This window comes from Vidua chalybeata, chromosome 27, assembly GCF_026979565.1.
Source record: "Vidua chalybeata isolate OUT-0048 chromosome 27, bVidCha1 merged haplotype, whole genome shotgun sequence".
NCBI lineage: Eukaryota > Metazoa > Chordata > Aves > Passeriformes > Viduidae > Vidua > Vidua chalybeata.
This window is the reverse complement of record NC_071556.1, coordinates 5,673,148-5,690,535: the sequence shown is the minus strand read 5'-3', so window position 1 is coordinate 5,690,535 and position 17,388 is coordinate 5,673,148. Positions and strand designations below refer to the sequence as shown.

Below are 17,388 nucleotides of genomic sequence, written 5' to 3'. Positions count from 1 at the left end.
CCCAAGGGGGCGATGCCCAGGGGGCCAGGACGCCCCAGCTGGGAGGTGGGTGACAGTGGCCTCGGTGACAGTGGCCTCGGCGGGTGACAGTGGCCTGAGCACATGGCAGAAGCCACGCTCATGGGAGGGACCGGCTACAGAGGGGTCGTCGTGACGGTCCCGCTCATCCCGGGGGGACACCGCGGCTCAGCCGGTGCTGCCGCACCTTGGGTGGGTCCCCAAGGACATGGGGGCGACACCGGGCGGCTCGGGGGGGACAGGCTCGGTCTGGAGGGACCGGTTTGGTCTGGAAGGGCCGGTCCGGTCTGGAAGGGCCCGTCCGGTCGGGAGCGGCAGATGCGTTGCGGGACATGGGGACGGGGCAGATCCCGGCGTTTTTGCGGAGGCTGGAAAAGAGGTGGATGGAGCGGAACAGAGCCCACCCGGGGGGTCCCATCTCCCCCCGCCCGGCACAGTCCGGGGGGGCGCGGGAAGCCCCCGGTGCCGCCCTCTAACGGCGGCGGCGCCGCTGGAAAATCCCGACCGAGAGCGGGGGGCGGGGGCGGGATGCGGCTGCTCGGGGCCGCGCCGGAGCCTCGCCCAGCTCCGCACCGCCCCGCACCGCCCCGCACCGCTCCGCACCGCCGGGGATGAGGTACGGCCGCACCTGTCCCCTGCACCCCCCGCACCCCCGGGGGTCCCGGCGGCTCCGGCCGCTGCAGCCGCCGGGGATGGGGGAAAGCGGGGGGGGGCTGCGCGGCGGGGCCGGGGGGGATCGGGGTGCGGTGTCGGCTTGAGGGGGGTTGGATGCACCGGAGGGGCCCCGATCTGCGCCCCCTCCCCGCGGCGGGGATGCCCCCGGCCCTGGCTGCGCTGCATCCTGCGGCGGGCGCGGCTCCGTCCCGCGGGATCCGGGGGATCGGCGGGATATTGGGGGACAGGAGGGTTCAGGGCGGATCAGGGGGTTCAGGGGGAATCGGGAGGGTCGGGCAGCGTTTACCCTCCGCATCCTGCAGGGACAAAGGCCGGACAATGCGGGGGCTCGGCGGGGAGTCCGCGGGAGGGGGGAAGAGGGAGCAGCATCCCCGTCCCCATTCTCACCTTCATCCCCATTCCACCTCCATTCCCATCCCCATTCCCATCCCGTCCCCATCCTGCGGCCGAGGCGGGGGGCTCGTCCCTGGGGTGACAGCAGCTCCCCCCGCCCCGATGCGAGCTCGGCTCCCTGCAGACCCCCCCTCCCCTCCCGATGCTCCCCAGCGCGGCTGGGCCAGGGATTGCGGCTGAGCCCCGGGCTTGGAGCCCCAAAACCTCACCCAAACCAGCACCCCAAAGCCTCCCCACAAACCCGCACCCCAAATCCACCTCCCAAACCGGTCCCTCAAAAACCCTGGCCTCTAAACCACGTCAACCCCACCCGGGGGGCACCCCAAGGGTCCCAGTGCCATGTCCCCGGGCAGGGGTGTCCCCAGTCACCCCGGATGGGGGCGGGGAGTGGCTGCACGTTCCACCCCGCTGGCTCCCATGGGCACCCTGGGGCGTGGGGTGGATAAGGGGGGCCCTGCATTGTGAGGGGGCTGTGCTGGGGGTGTTGGGGACCCCAATGCTCGCCCCACCACGGCCCCACATCCATCCCCAGGCCATGGATGTCCGTGTGTGTGTGCAGGCTCTGTGCGGGGGCTGCGGGGGGCGATGCTGTGTGAGGAGAGGGCGATGGATCCCAAGCCCCCGCGTCCCTGCGTGTGTCCCCACGCGTGTGCAGGATCGAGCTGGGGGGGCCTGTGCTCCCTGGGGGGGTTTTGCTGTGGTCGGGGGTCCCCGGGGCCGGGTCGATCAGCCCGGGCTGGTGACAACACGCTGTTTGTTTAATGTCCCCGGGGGCTGCAGGAGCCGCAGCCGGCCGGGGGCTCAGCTGTGGCTGTGGCGGTGTGGCCGCACTCGGCTGATGGCTGCAGTCCCTGTCCCCAGCCTCATCCGCAGAGCTGCTGCCAGGCTGGAGCGAGCCGAGGGCTGCAGGGAGCTTGGGGCACCCCCAGGGCTCCCCAGGCCCTGCCCTGCTCTGCTCAGGCCAAGGCGGCCCTGGCCAAGCTGGCATCACATGTGGTGAGCAGTGGCCAGTGGGCAAGGCACTGCGGTGATGAGCAGTGCAGAGGACAGAGGCGTGGTGGGCAGTGGGCACAGTGGGCAGTGGGGTGGGCAGGGGGTGGGCAGTGGGCACTGTGGGCAGTGGGGTGGGCAGGGGGTGGGCAGTGGGCCCCGTGGGCAGTGGGGTGGGCAGAGAGCACTGTGGGCAGTGGGCACAGTGGGCAGTGCAGGAGGCAGTGGGCACCCTGGGCAGCGTGGAGGACAGCAGGGTGTGCTGGGCAGTGCAGCTGCTGCTTCATCTGCGGCAGCATCTGCCCTGCCAGGAAATTGCTGGATGGATCCAGGCCCCACCAGTGGCCTCGGCCAGTCCTGGGGTGCCCTCAGCAGAGAGAGGCAGATTTTGGGGGTAGAAGGAGACACACCCAGGACCCCGAGCCATTACATCGCCCCAGGGTCAGCCCACGGCCCCACCTGAGATCCAGCCCATGGAGGGACACCGGGTCCTGTGGGACAGTGACCATCACGGTGCTGGAATGGAGCTGCAGCCCTGGCCCCCCTTTCCCGCAGCCTGGCCCCCCTTTCCCGCAGCCCTGGCCCCCCTTTCCCGCAGCCCTGGCCCCCCTTTCCCGCAGCCTGGCCCCCCTTTCCCGCAGCCCCGGCCCCCCTTTCCCGCCGTGTCTCGCCGCTCTGTGGTTGCAGGTGCGGCCCCGGCCCCTCCCCTGCAGATCCCGGCGCTGCCGCGGCCGCTGCGCTCGGCCGGCCCTGCCAGGAACTGGGGGAGCAGAGCTCGGCCCCCCCTCCATCAACCCCCCGAATATCCCAGCCCTGACCCCCCCCGGGAGGGCAGCCCGAGCACCCCGGGTTCTTAGAGGGTGGGGGTCCCCCAGGGGAGGGGGCCCTGGCTGAGCAGTTGGGTGGGTGCACACAGCTTTGGGGTGCTGGGGAGGGGGGAACGTCTTCCCCTGGAGGAGTGGAAGCTCCCGGCTCCCATTATCCCCTACAAGGCTGAACACCCCCATCCTCCACGTCTGAGTCCCCAGGAAGGGCCGGGAACCGCCTGTGCTCCCCCATCACTGTCGCCATAGCAACAGCAGGCCGTGCTCATCCCGCATCCCATATCCCGCATCCCGCATCCATTATCCTGCATCCCCTACATCACCCCCCCTCCCTCGTGGCGCCCTGCGTTCCGTATCCCCCATCCCTCACCCTGCATCCCTCATTGTCCATCCTGCATCCCCAATCCCGCATCCCACATCTCCCCCCTTCCTCCGCTCCCCACCCTCTCCCGTCCCATCTGCCCGGGGTTATTCCTCTCCCGGGGGGAATTTTTGGCAGCCGGGGGGGGGGGATTGACCCCGTGGGGGTCTTTGTGTCCCTTGGGACTCACGGGCAGACCTGGGCGGTGGGAGGGGGCACCCCACAGCAGGACCCACAGGGCAGGATGGGGGTCCCCCACCACTGTGGGGTGCAGGGGTGAAGGAGCAGTTTGGGGGGGCCCGGGATGGCTCCTGGGGGTGGGAGGGATATCGATGGGGGGGCCTTGGGGGGTTGCTGGGTCCCACCACTGCCGGGTGGGGCCTCTGGGCTGGGAGGGGGTGCTTGGGACACCCAAAAGGACACGTGGAAGCAGAAATCTGCCCCAGGGAGCCGCCGTGGGGCAGATTTGGGGGTGTCAGAGCCGCGGGGGGGGGGGGGGGGTCGATCGCTGCCGCCCCTGACCCGCTGTGGTGGGGGGATGTGGGGTGGGGGCAGCCGAGGGGAGGAGGGGAGCCCCCGTCCCCATTGCCGGCTCCCCCCGCTCACACGTGCTGCTGACGAAGGCACCGCGGGGCCGCCGAGCTCCCGCTGCCGGCACGACCCTCCGGGGGGGGGACGAGGGGTCCCCGGCCCCAGCCCCCCCCCCGCGTGTGACAGCGTCGTGCGTGTCCCCCCGGGCAGGTGCGAGGGGCGGCGGGCGCTGCAAGAGGAGGTTTGGGGGGCTGGGGGTGGCTGGGGGGGCACGGGGGGGCTGAGAGGGTTTGTGGGGGGCAGAGCGGGGCGGGGGGGCCGTGGAGGGGCCGGGGCTTCCCCCGGTGCCGGAGGGAGCGGAGCGGGAGAAGGTTGGGAGCGGGAGAAGACAAAAGCGAGACAAAGGGAGCGGAGAGCGGAGCTCTGCGGAGGCTGGGAACCGGGCGGGGGCCGGCGGCGCTGGGGGGGCCCTGCCTGGGGGGGGGGGCGGCGCTGGACCCCACCCTGAGCCGGGGCCGCCCCTCTGGGGGGGTTTGGGGGCACCAGCTCTTCCAGGGCTCGGGGATGCGGGTGGTGGGGTGCCCAGCGCCGTGGTCCCGGGTGGGTGCTGGGGGGCTGTGAGGGTGCTGGGGAGCCCCCCGGGTGCTGCCCACCCCCAAACCCCCCCGCAGGCGCTGGAGGAGGTGAAGATGTCCGGCTCCATCGCCTCGTACGACCAGCTGGTGCGGCAGGTGGAGGCGCTGAAGAAGGAGAACAGCCACCTCCGGCGGGAGCTGGAGGACAACTCCAACCACCTCTCCAAGCTGGAAAATGAGACCTCGGACATGAAGGTGGGGACAGGCCCGGCTGTCCCTGACCGGGGGAGGGGGGTTCCATCCAGGTCTCCCCGTCCTCAATGGCTCCACCCCTGTTTTAGGAGGTCCTGAAGCACCTCCAGGGCAAGCTGGAGCAGGAGGCCCGAGTCATGGTGTCCTCGGGGCAGACGGAGGTGCTGGACCAGCTCAAAGGTGGGTGCCCGGGCAGGGTGGGGAGGGGGGGACCCCGCCAAGCCCACCCTGACACCGCTGTCCCCGTCCCCAGCCCTGCAGATGGACATCAGCAGCCTCTACAACCTCAAGTTCGCCCCGGAGGTGACGAGCGCCGGGCGCGGCGCCGAGGAGAGCCCGCCGGGCCCCGCCTCGCACCGGGACGGCCCCGGGGAGCTGGGCAGGGCCACCTTCCGCATGCTGGAGGAGCTGGACCGGGAGAGGTGATGGCCTGGCGGATAAAAGGGGCTGGGGGAGGCCGGGGGGTCGTGCTGATGGGGTCCTCCCCTCTCGGCAGGTGTTTCCTGCTGGGGGAGATCGAGAAGGAGGAGAAGGAGAAGATCTGGTACTACGCGCAGCTGCAGAGCCTGGCCACGCGCCTGGACGAGCTGCCCCACGTGGAGACGGTGAGTGGGGGACGCCCCCTGTCCCCCCCAGGCCACGGGGAGCCGCCCGGACCCTGCCCCGCTCACGCCACCCCCTGTGCCCCCAGTTCTCCATGCAGATGGATCTGATCCGGCAGCAGCTGCAGTTCGAGGCGCAGCACATCCGCTCGCTGATGGAGGAACGCTTCGGGACGGCCGACGAGATGGTGCAGCGGGCACAGGTCGGGTCCTTCACCCCCAGACTCCTCCTGCTCCACTTCTGGGGGCCCCCAGACTGATGGGCTCAACTCGGGGTACCCTCACAAGCAGCTCTGGGCAGCTCAGGTCCTCACACCCTACACCAGCTTCTCACACCCTACACCAGCTCCTCACACCTTACATCAGCTTCTCACACCCTACATCAGCTTCTCACACCCTACACCAGCTCCTCACACCCTACACCAGGTCCTCACACCCTACACCAGCTGCTCACACCTTACACCAGCTGCTCACACCCTCACACGCCGTTCCTTGCACACTTGCACCCCTCCCTCCCATTCCTTGTGCTCCTGGGGGGTCCCAGCCCTCTCCAAGCCCCTCTCTGCCCCCCAGATCCGGGCATCCCGGCTGGAGCAGATCGACAAGGAGCTGATGGAGGCGCAGGACAAGGCGCAGCAGCCGGAGCCGCAGGTAGCGGGGCCGGGGTGTCCCCGGTCCCTGCGGGGCCACGGAGCCAGGGACGGTGGAGGAGGGGGCCAGCACGGCCCCCCCGCCGTTGTCCCCGCGCTGTCCCCATCGGCACAGCCAGGGCTTTGTGTGGCTCGGGCACCGTGAAATGGGCAGTTGCCATGGAGACCAGAAGTAGGCCATGGCGGGCGGGCGGCGCGGGGGCTCCCGCGGCATCTGCCGCCGCCAGAGACGCCAGGGTGGGCAGCCTGCCATCATCATCGTCATCGTCATCGCCATGGGCTGCCTTCGACATGGTCCCAGTGTCACCCACAGCCTCACCATTGCCATTGTCCCACTGTCACCCACAGCTCCACCACCATCATCATCGTCATGGGCTCCATCACTATCGCCACACTGTCACCCACTGCCCCACCACTGCCACGGACCCACTGTCACCCACAGCTCTGCCACTGTCACCCACTGCCCCACCACTGCCACGGACCCACTGTCACCCACAGCTCTGCCACTGTCACCCACTGCCCCACCACTGCCACGGACCCACTGTCACCCACAGCTCTGCCACTGTCACCATCACAGGCTGCCATCGCCATTGTCCCACTGTCACCCACAGCCCTGCCATCAGCACGGTCCCATCATCACCCCCCTCCCACCATCACCCACAGCCCCACGTGGCAACGCCCACAGCCCCCATCGCCCCCAGACACCCCCAGATCCTCACAGCCCCCCGTTTCCAGCCCCTCCATCACTCCACAGGCTCAGCCCCAGCCCCCTCCCTGCTGCCCACCCACGCTCTCCTTTCCCTGAACCAGCAGCAACCCCCCAGTCCCAATCACCCCCGATTTTAGCTTAAAATACACCCTGGCACTGACGGAAGCAACGACTGGGGACCGCGGGGGGTGGCAGGAAAGTGGGGAGGGGCTGGGCACGGGGGCGAGGGCGCTGCAGTGCAGCCCCCCCCACCTGCCCCCTCCTCTGCAGCTCTGCGGGAAGGGCCCGGGCATGGAGGGGGACGGCAGCCTGGACCCCCCGACCCACCCCGAGGAGGGCGGCAACACCAAGGTGAGGGGCAGCAGCCGGAGCCCGGCCGGGGTGGGCTGAGCCCGCGCCAGGGCTGAGCGTGACCCGGTGTGCCCCCGCAGGTGGAGGTGGTGTTCTGGCTGCTGTCCATGCTGGCCACGCGGGACAAGGAGGACATGTCCCGCACGCTGCTGGCCATGTCCAGCTCGCAGGAGAGCTGCCTGGCCATGCGCAAGTCGGGCTGCCTGCCCCTGCTCATCCAGATCCTGCACGACTCCGACGGGGAGCCGGGGCCCCCCGAGAGCCCCACGGGCGCCAAGGACGCTCGGATGAGAGCCAACGCCGCCCTGCACAACATCGTCTTCTCCCAGCCCGACGAGGGCCAGGCCAAGAAGGAGATGCGGGTGCTGCACGTGCTGGAGCAGATCCGCTCCTACTCGGAGACCTGCTGGGACTGGCTGCAGATGCAGAGCCGGGACGGGGCACGGGGCCCCGAGGGCGCCGGTACGGGCGGGCCGGAGCCACGTGCGCTGGGAGGGGCTGGGAGGGGCTGGGAGCATCGTGTGTGACACAGGGGACTGACCCTCATCCCCCCGCAGTGCCAGTGCCCATCGAGCCCCAGATCTGCCAGGCCACCTGTGCCATCATGAAGCTGTCCTTCGACGAGGAGTACCGGCGGGCCATGAACGAGCTGGGTGAGCGCGGGGAGGGGGCTCCTTCCCTCTGCACCGCACCCAGACGGGCTGCTGGAGGTGGGGGAAGCCCGAATGACCCCTGCCTCGTCCCACAGGCGGGCTGCAGGCGGTGGCCGAGCTGCTGCAGGTGGATTACGAGATGCACAAGATGACCAACGACCCCCTGAACCTGGCGCTGCGACGCTACGCGGGGATGGCCCTCACCAACCTCACCTTCGGCGATGTGGTCAACAAGGTGGGGGGGCGGCTTGGGGGGGATCAGCAGAGCCCGGGGGGGATCAGCAGTGTCTGGGGATCGCAGTGTCACCCTCACCACCCTCGTCTTCCCCACAGGCCACGCTGTGCTCCCGCCGGGGCTGCATGGAGGCCATCGTGGCTCAGCTGGGCTCCGACAGCGAGGAGCTGCACCAGGTGGGTGCTGGTGGGGCTCCCTGGGGTGGGGGACAGGTAGGGGGACAGTCCCTGTGCCCACTCACCCCACTCTGCCTCTCCAGGTGGTCTCCAGCATCCTGAGGAACCTCTCCTGGCGCGCTGACATCAACAGCAAGAAGGTGCTGCGGGAGGTGGGCAGCGTCACCGGGCTGATGCGCTGCGCCCTGCACGCCGGCAAGGTGAGCCCGGGGCGGGTGACAGCGGGCACAGAGCGACCAGACACACCTGACAGGGCTGTGTGTCCCCCTGGGGTGGGTGACAGCGGGCACAGGGTGGCCGGACAGGGCTGACAGGAGTTGTGTGTCCCCTCCCGGGGCAGGAGTCGACGCTGAAGAGCGTCCTGAGTGCGCTGTGGAACCTCTCGGCGCACAGCACGGAGAACAAGGCGGCCATCTGCGGGGTGGAGGGGGCCCTGGGCTTCCTGGTCAGCACCCTCACCTACAAGTGCCAGAGCAACTCCCTGGCCATCATTGAGAGCGGTGGTGGCATCCTCAGGAACGTCTCCAGCCTCGTCGCCACGCGGGAGGATTACAGGTGAGGGGCACCTGAGGGACCCAGGGCACCCCGGAGCGAGGGAGGGCTTTGGGGGATGCTGTGGATGGGGTAGGATGAGAATGGGGACCCCGGGCTCCATGGACCCCGGCATGGCCTCGGGGGATGATACGGCTGCAGGTACAAGGGGCATGGAGATGGGGGAACCTGGGCACCAAGGGTGGCGTTGGGGGACGCAGTGGCTGGGGGTGCTGCAGGATCGGGGGGCACTGCAGACCCCAGGGACAGCACTGGGGGGATGTCATGGCTGGGCAGAGATGGGGTCACCTTGCACCCCTGGGATGGGGCAGGGGGAGGGTCCAGGACCACCCTGACGGCCGGGGGGTCCCCTCTGTCCCGCAGGCAGGTGCTCCGGGACCACAACTGCCTGCAGACGCTGCTGCAGCACCTGCGCTCGCACAGCCTGACCATCGTCAGCAACGCCTGCGGCACCCTGTGGAACCTGTCAGCCCGCAGCCCCCGCGACCAGGAGCTGCTGTGGGACCTGGGGGCGGTCAGCATGCTCCGCAACCTCATCCACTCCAAGCACAAGATGATCGCCATGGGCAGCGCGGCCGCGCTGCGCAACCTGCTCACCAACCGGCCCCCCAAGTACAAGGACGCGGCCGTGGTGTCGCCGGGCTCCTGCATGCCCTCGCTCTACATGCGCAAGCAGAAGGCGCTGGAGGCCGAGCTGGATGCCAAACACCTGGCTGAGACCTTCGACACCATGGAGAAGCAGAGCCTGAAGGGCCAGAGCACCAAGAAGCCGATGCGGCACATGGAGAGCCTGGTGAAGGACTACGCCTCCGACTCCGGCTGCTTCGACGACGACGAGGTGCCCAACATCTCCACCGGCGTGGAGACGGCCAGCGCCTCCGTCCTCTCCATGTTCCTCAGCTCCTCCTTCCTGCAGGGCCAAGCGCTGCCGCGGGCGCTGGCACAGCGGCGCTGCCCAGAGCCGGAGAAGGACGGCAGCGGGAGGGCGGCCGAGCCCAAGAAGCCGCCGCTGCCGGAGGACGACGTCTCACTGGCCGCCGAGAAGTTGGCCAACAAGATCTCCAGCACGGTGGCCAAGATCGACAAGCTGGTGGAGGACATCTCCACCATGCACAACTCCTCGGACGACAGCTTCAGCCTCAGCTCTGAGGACCACTGCCTGGACTGGCAGTACGGCCCCGAGGACGGGCACGAGGCGCGCGCCCAGTCCTGCTCGCCGTGCCGGCTGTCGGACGCCGGCGGCTTCGCCAAGCGGGAGAGCCTGAGCCGGGCGCACACCCTGCTGCGGCTGAAGACGGCCTACACCAGCCTCTCCACCGACAGCCTCAACAGCGGCAGCACCAGCGACGGCTACTGCACCAAGGAGCACATGAAGCCCTGCCCCAGGGCCGCCTTCCTGGACTACCGTGACGAGCTGCAGCGCTACCAGAAGCGGCCCAGCCGGCTCGACCTCAAGAGCATCCTGGGCAAACCGGAGCGGGCTGAACCCCCCGCACGGGACCCGGCCGAGCCAGACAAACCCGAGCAGCGGGACCTGCCCGAACGGGCCAAGAAGATGGTGACTTTCCCCAGCCCCAAGGTGCCAGAGAAGGAGACGGAGTGGAAGAAGGAGGTGGGCACCAAGCCCCCCATCGACCCCCATGTTCGCACCATCAAGCTCTCTCCATCCTATCAGCATGTCCCCATGCTTGAGACCCTGGCCAAGGGCAGCACGGCTGCTGGCCACCAGCCCTCCCTCCTGGGCAGGAAGCAAGCCTGGCTCCCCCCAGCGCTGCTGCAGGCAGCTGAGCCCCTGAGCAAGATCCCGGAGAAGCTGCCGGCCCAGCCACCAGCCTTGGCGGAGCAGGAGTCGGTGCAGAAGTACTCGGTGGAGGACACCCCAATCTGCTTCTCCCGGTGCAGCTCCCTGTCCTCCCTCTCCTCGGCGGACAACGTGCTGGACGGGCAGAGCCACAGCGAGAACGACCTGGACAGCGACTCCTCCCTGGAGATCCTGGAGATGGAGGAAGGGGATGCAGAAGGGGAGGATGGGAGGCAGGAGAAGGAGAAGGCGGTAGATCCAGGTCCCACCACGCCGGTGGGGATCTCCCAGCCCATCACCATCCCCTTCCCGAAGCGTGACAAGGTTTTCCTGCGGGAGGCCTCGCCCTCACGCCAGGAGGACCTGACACCCTCGAGCTCCTCGGAGAACTACATCCAGGAGACGCCGCTGGTGATGAGCCGCTGCAGCTCCGTCAGCTCCCTGGGCAGCTTCGAGAGCCCCTCCATCGCCAGCTCCATCCAGAGCGACCCGTGCAGCGAAATGATCAGCGGCACCATCAGCCCCAGCGAGCTGCCCGACAGCCCCGGGCAGACCATGCCCCCCAGCCGCAGCAAGACTCCCCTCTTCGAGCTGGGCTGCCAGCCGGAGAAGGAGACCAGCCAGTTCAACATCCAGTGGGAGAACAACGTCAAGAAGTTCATGGAGATCACCGACTTCAAGGAACGCTTCCAGCTGCCCCAGGACCTGGACTCCATGGTCTACTTCACGGTGGAGAAACCCAACGAGAACTTCTCGTGCGCCTCCAGCCTGAGCGCCCTGCCCCTCCACGAGCACTACGTGCAGAAGGACGTGGAGCTCAAGCTGATTCCCACCTTCCCGGAGAAGAACAGCCTGAACTTCGCGGCTCACGAGAAGCGGGAGGAGCGGCGGGAGGAGCGGTACCTGGAGGGCCGGCGAAGGGCCGAGCGCCCCGAGCCCCCCGACGACGACGACATCGAGATCCTCAAGGAGTGCATCAGCTCGGCCATGCCCTCCCGCTTCCGCAAGGTCAAGACCTCGCTGCTGTCGGGGCAGGTGCTGCACCCGCAGACCAAGAAGCCGCTGCACGTCCCCGTGTACATGCTGGTGCCGGCCCACACCCACCCCGGCGTCCCCAAGCACCTGCGAGCCACCGCCCGCGACCTCTTCAAGGACGACGACTCCTTCACCGACTCGGCCGACGGGACCCCCGTCAACTTCTCCAGCGCCGCCTCGCTGAGCGACGAGACCCTGCGGTACCCGGCGGGCGAGGAGGCCGAGCACCCCCTGGCCGAGCGGCGCCGCGAGCCCGGCACCATCCCGGCCCGCAGGGCCGCCTCCGGCAGCTCGGCCCCCGCCCGCCTCAGCTCCGCCGGGAAGGGCAAAGCGGGCCCGGGCCGCGGGGAGGGGAAGCGGGGCCAGACCCTCCCGAAGGGCACAGCCAGCCTGGAGCTGGGGGTGGGCCGGGCCAGCGGTGCCCCCGGGAGGAAGGATGACGCTCTGGAGGACGGGGTGGTGTTCCAGTCGCTGTGCCACACCACGCCGACGGAGGAAGCCGTCTACTGCTTCTACGACCCGGATTTGGACGAGCTGCCCGAGGCGGGCAGGGATGGGTCCGGCAGCAGAGCTCAGCCCGGCCGGGCGCCACGGAGGGAGCGCTGGGGAGGCTCCGTCCCCAACAAGGACCCCGAGCCCGGTCCCCGTCCGGCGAAGACGAAGCCTCAAAACAACCTGATCGCCGACGAGACGCCGCCCTGCTACTCCCTGAGCTCCTCCATGAGCTCCCTGAGCGACGCCAACATCTCCGAGGGCGAGGAGCGGGGCCAGCCCTGCGGCAAAGCCACCTGGCCGCGGTCAGCTGCCGTGGGGCAGGCGCAGGGGGGCTCGCCCAGCTCCCCCAGCCTCAACTCGGAGGATGATCTGCTGCAGAAGTGCATCGGCTCGGCCATGCCCAAGCGCCGGCGGCCCGCGGCTCGCCGCAGGCTGGTGGAGAGAAAGCAGAAGCCGCCGGGCGCCGGCGGGAGGGAGCGGAAAGCCGAGGCCAGGCATCACCCCGAGGAGGACGCCGGCTCCGACCGGGGCTCCGACCTGGACAGCGTGGAGTGGCAAGCCATCCAGGAGGGAGCCAACTCCATCGTCACCTGGCTGCACCAGGCTGCCGCCTCGCTGTCCCGGGAGCCTTCCTCCGAGTCCGACTCCATCCTGTCCTTCATGTCGGGGCTCTCGGTGGGCTCCACGCTGCAGCTCTCCCTGGGCAGGCAGGAGAAGCAGCGGCCCGGCAGCGCCTCCGGCCGGGACCCGGCGAGGAGGGAGCGCAGCAAGGGCCGCCCGGAGCGCAAGGACGCGGCCGGTGCCCGTCCCGCCGGCCGCGCCAGCTCCAGGGCGGAGCGGAGCCCGGCGCCCGCCAAGCCGGTGCCCAACCTGCCCGTGGTCTTCCGCGGCAGGACCGTCATCTACATGCCCAGCCTGGCCAAAGATGCCCCCAGCCCACGGGCCACCCCGAAGAAGACCCCCGCGGCCAAGCCCGAGGCGCCGCCGGCCAAGAACCTCTCGCTGAGCCAGCAGCGCTCGCGGAGCCTGCACCGGCTGGGCAAAGCCCCCGAAAGCGGGGAGCTGGCGCTGCCCAAGAGAAGCACGACCCCGCCCGCCCGCATCGGCAAAGGCCCCCCCTCCTCGGGCTCCTCCCGCACCTCCACGCCCTCGCAGCACGCCCCCAGGAAGCTGCCGTCGCCCTCCCAGGTCACCAAACAGGGCCCGGCCGCGGGCAAGGCGAGCGGCTCCTCCTCCCCGCCGGGACCCCCGGCCAGAGCCCCGGCCCCCAAATCCCCGGCTCCCAAGCAGTCCAAGACGCAGAAGTCGCCCGTGCGCATCCCCTTCATGCAGAAGCCCAGCAGGAAGGTGCTGCCGGGCCGGGGGGCCATGCCGGTGCTGGAGGAGCAGGTCGATGGCTCCAAGGCTCGGCCCGGGGGGCCGGGGGGCAGCCGGCTCAACCTGGTGCGGATGTCATCCGCCCGCTCCAGCGGGAGCGACTCGGACCGCTCCGGCTTCCTGCGCCAGCTCACCTTCATCAAGGAATCCTCGAGCCTGCTGCTGCGGCACCGCTCCGACCTGTCCCCGGCGTCGCCGGCCACCTCGCTGCCTCGCCGGGGCTCCCCCCAGCGCAGCCGAGCCGCGCTCCCGGCCGTGTTCCTCTGCTCCTCCCGCTGCGACGAGCTCAAGGCCGCCAAACCGGCGACCCCCGGCCAGCGGCCGCTCATCCCCAGAGCCCAGCCCGGCGGCAAAGCCACGGCCGGGGCCAAGCCGCCGCGCCGGACCAGCTCCGAGAGCCCGTCCCGGCTGCCGGTGAAGACCAGCGTGCCCGCGGCCGAGCCCTTCAAGCGCTACTCGTCCTCGCCCAACATCAGCGTGGCGCGGCGGGCGGCCAGCCCGTCCTCCGTGCGCTCCGAGGCGGCGGCGCGGCGGCGGCAGAACGAGCCGGCTCCCGGGGGGCCGCCGGGAAAGCCGCCGGTGGTGGTGATGAAGGGCACGTGGCGGAGGATCCGGGACGAGGACATCCCGCACATCCTCAAGAGCACGCTGCCCTCCTCCGCGCTGCCGCTGGCAGGCTCTGGCGACGAGGAGCCCCCCGGCACCCCCGGCACGTCCAGGAGGACCAGCGACGCCGTGGTGCAGACCGAGGACTTCGCCACCTCCAAGACCAACTCCAGCACCTCTCCCACGCTGGAGACCCGCGAGGGACCCCCGCACCCCCGCGTCACCGGCGACGGCGAAGCCCCCGCGCCCGCCAAGGCCGCCCTGCCCATCTCCTTTGGCCACGAGGTGCCCGCCGGGACCTTCCCCGGCAGCCGGCACGGCTCCCCCAGCAAGGCCGCCCGTGTCACCCCCTTCAACTACGTCCCCAGCCCCATGGCGGTGACAGCGGTGGCCGATAAGGCGGTGGAGAAAATCCAAGCCTGATGAAGCCGCGGTGAGGGTCCTGTGACACCCCCAGCCCCACGGGAGCTGCCCAGGACTGTTTGGGACACAAATGGGGACGTGGGACAGCTGGGGACCAGCGAGTCACCCCAACCCGCTGCTGGCCCCGGCTGGGGTCTTGCTGTGCTGAACCATCGCCATTCCCAGCAGCAAGGACTGGACAGAACTGGGAACGTTCCGGGTCTGGGGTGGTTCTCATGGACCATCCCCTCCCACTGATGGACGTCCAGGGACAAGCTGAGGTGGGGCCGTGTCCCCATGTGCCCCCATCCTGCTCACCCAGGGGCTGATCCCACACAGCGGGGAGCTGACACAGCACATCCGGTACCAGGAAAACCCCACACGCTCCAGCTTGTCTGGCACCAGCTCTGGCTCTGCCCACGATGGCAGCTCATTATTAACAGGGGAAGGGATGCAGAGGAGAGGCTTTGGAGGGGGACATGGGGACCAGGACCCTCGTTTGGGGGAGCAGAATCCCCCGCTGGAGGTTCCTGTTTGCTGACGGGTGACCTGTGCCGGTCCGAGGTGGTGGCAGGCGGAAATGGTGCAGGAGGAGCCGGGCAGGGCTCGTGGGGGTGGCCGGGGTCCCGATGGGCTCATCCCAGGGGCTGCTCACAGGGTGCTGTCACCAGGCTGGGGGGCTGCTCTGGGAGGGGACAGGGTGCTGAGCTGGCACCGGGATGCCCAACCCCCAGGAAAGGGTCTGGGGTCCCTCACCTTCACCCACAGCCCCCCAGCCTCCCACCCCCAGGGCAGGAGAGCCTCGGCTCGCAGCCAGGATCCCGGTGTGTCCTTGTGGATGTGGACACGAATCCATCCAGGACTGGATTACGCCCACGAGCACAGGGCCTCCCAGCCCCAAAAACCGGGGGACACCCCCACTCCTGCTGCCAGCTGGGCCCAGGTGCCAACACTGGGGTGTGTGGGAAGTGCCTCACCCCTAGGAGTGGGATGGGACCCCCAGTCCAGGTGGTCCCAGACCCCTCGGGTACCTCCAGTCCAACGCCATCACTCCTGTGGATGGGGTGACCTTTGTGCCCCCCATCCCAGTGCCATGGGGGGCTGTAGAGACAGACACAGGGCTATGGGGACATGTGCAGGGGCCACACCTGGGTGGCTGTGGGAACGCAGTGAGGAGCTCTGGGTTGCACTGGGGACACACAGTGGGGCCAGGGAGACACCAGGACCGTGGGGATACGCAGGGGGTCCCCAGGGATGAGCACTGGGGTCGTGGGGACGGGCACACCCCAGTGCCCACTGGAGCCCCCCTGCCCTGGCAGTGGCCGGCACGGAGGGACCAGCGGCCGGGACTGAAGAAAAGGAGGAAAATCCCAGGAGCAGCAATCCTGAGTGCTGTAACGCAATGCACAGGAGGGCCAGCATCGCCCCCCGGCTACAAGCCACCGCCCTCCCCCTCCTCCACCGACAATCCCGCCGGGCTCTGCCGGGCTCCGCTCGCCGTCACTGTATCTATGTACTAAGGATGTTATTTTACCAGACTCTGGACAGTATTCCCAATTAAAAGCCAACCTGTGTAAATAGGAAGGGGTGCTTGGTCTGTCCCGGGTGTTCGGGCTGGCCGGATCCGCAGCCCCTCCGCAGCGTTTTCTGGATCGATTTCTTGTACTTCACAGCCGAGGTGGCCACCGGCGGCTTGAAAGGGTTGGTGGCGTTCTTGCTGCTGAAGGACATCACGCCGGCCACTGCCGGCCGCTCCCCGCACACCGACGGGCTCCCCGAGTCACCCTGAGGGGCAGGTGACACCGGGGAGTGGACGTGGGGACAGGGACCCCCACCACGGCCAAGGGGACATCTCGCCTGCTCAGGGTGAGCATCCTCCCCGGAGCCCCCCGCAGCCGGGCTCGGGGTGGGCAGAGCTTTGTAGCCCTTGGACCCCCAAACTCTCACCTTGGTGGGTGCCGAGCCGCGGTGCTGCCCCTGGAAGCAGATCATGGCGGGGCCGATTTTGCCGCGCCAGAAGCTGCTGCTGTTGCACTTCTGCGTGTCCATCACCGTCACCTCCAGCTCCTGCAGGGTGGGCGACAGCTGCCGGCCCTGGGAGTCCACGACCCCCCAGCCCGCCAGGCTGCACCGCGCCCCCGGCGCCGGCTCCCGTCTCGCCAGCGAGATCAGCTGCCGTGTCCTGCTCAGTGTCACCTTCCCGTCCAGCTGCGGGCGGGGGGCGGCGTCAGACCCCCCCCCATGGGCAGAGGGGCTGGCAGGGAGCACCCCAACACCGCGGGTGGGGCGTCAAAGGGGAGCACCCCAGTGCTGCAGGTGGGGGACCGAGGGGGAGCCCCCCAACGACACGGGTCGAAGGGGAGCACCGAGCCGGTGCAGCGCCAGTGGGAGCGGGGAGATGACACCCAGGTGTGAAATCTCTTGGGGGTGAGAAGAGGAAATGTCACCGCTCGCCCCGGCTGCGAGCGCGGCTGCACCGACACCGTGGGAACACCCCGCCCGTTCCCGGCGGCGCTTCCCGGCAGCGCCGCCGCTCCAGCCCCGCTCGGAGCCTCCCCCGCGGCCGGCCCGAGCCCCACCTGGAGCAGGAGCAGGTCGTTCTCCATCGTCTGTCGGTCGTAGCCGGGGTGGGGACAGGCAGCCCGGATGCTGAAGCTCTGCGTGTCCGCCCCGCGGTCCTGCCACTTGTGCAGCCCCACCACCAGCCGCACCTTGTCCCACGGCCTGCCCCGCCCCGGCAGTGCTGTCAGCCCGGTGCCGGTCGCCCGGAGCCGCGTCCCCTCCCCGGGCAGGACACAGCGATGCAGGCAGTGCGCGGCCGTCAGCGCCCAGCTCCGGTGCAGCAGCGCTGCCCCGCAGACGTGAACTCCCCCGAACTCGAGGGACACCATGTAGGGCCGGGAGTGTTCTTTGGCCTCGTGTCCCCCGATGATCGACGGCTGGAGCCAGGTCCCGTCCTCACCTGCCACCGCTCCGGCCAGTGAGTCCGAGCCCCCGCTGGCCACGCCGGACCCACCGGCCCGGTGCTCGCCCCAAGCGAGGGGCGGCAGCAGCAGCAGCGGCCCCAGGCAGCCGCTCGCCCCCATCCCGCCCGCTCCGCGTCTCCCGGTGCAGCTGCCGAGCTG

General features: G+C 69.8%; 2 protein-coding genes across 2 annotated transcripts; one reads left to right on the top strand and one right to left on the bottom strand.

The window, feature by feature from the left end:
• Positions 1-556: 556 nt before the first annotated feature.
• On the top strand, positions 557-15,847 carry APC2 (APC regulator of WNT signaling pathway 2). Its single transcript, XM_053965917.1, has 15 exons — positions 557-634; positions 4,464-4,622; positions 4,709-4,799; positions 4,873-5,041; positions 5,116-5,224; positions 5,311-5,424; positions 5,795-5,872; positions 6,851-6,931; positions 7,012-7,393; positions 7,489-7,584; positions 7,680-7,819; positions 7,918-7,995; positions 8,079-8,195; positions 8,336-8,550; positions 8,911-15,847. The coding sequence occupies exons 2-15, from the start codon at positions 4,482-4,484 to the stop codon at positions 14,282-14,284; spliced, it is 7,185 nt and encodes a 2,394-aa protein (XP_053821892.1). The 5' UTR covers positions 557-634; positions 4,464-4,481; the 3' UTR covers positions 14,285-15,847.
• On the bottom strand, positions 15,821-17,349 carry LOC128800602 (granzyme M-like). Its single transcript, XM_053965919.1, has 4 exons — positions 17,061-17,349; positions 16,843-17,006; positions 16,211-16,471; positions 15,821-16,048 (listed from the first exon to the last, which is right to left on the bottom strand). The coding sequence occupies exons 1-4, from the start codon at positions 17,347-17,349 to the stop codon at positions 15,821-15,823; spliced, it is 942 nt and encodes a 313-aa protein (XP_053821894.1).
• Positions 17,350-17,388: the final 39 nt, after the last annotated feature.

Coding starts and splice junctions, on each gene's coding strand:
- LOC128800602 (XM_053965919.1), bottom strand. CDS start 17,349: ATGGGGGCGAGCGGCTGCCTGGGGCCGCTGCTGCTGCTGCCGCCCCTC. Junction 16,472..16,842: donor ACGACCTGCTCCTGCTCCAG/GTGGGGCTCGGG, acceptor CCCCGCCCGCAG/CTGGACGGGAAGGTGACACT. Junction 16,049..16,210: donor GCGGCTCGGCACCCACCAAG/GTGAGAGTTTGG, acceptor CCTGCCCCTCAG/GGTGACTCGGGGAGCCCGTC.
- APC2 (XM_053965917.1), top strand. CDS start 4,482: ATGTCCGGCTCCATCGCCTCGTACGACCAGCTGGTGCGGCAGGTGGAG. Junction 5,425..5,794: donor AGATGGTGCAGCGGGCACAG/GTCGGGTCCTTC, acceptor TCTGCCCCCCAG/ATCCGGGCATCCCGGCTGGA. Junction 7,394..7,488: donor ACGGGGCCCCGAGGGCGCCG/GTACGGGCGGGC, acceptor ATCCCCCCGCAG/TGCCAGTGCCCATCGAGCCC.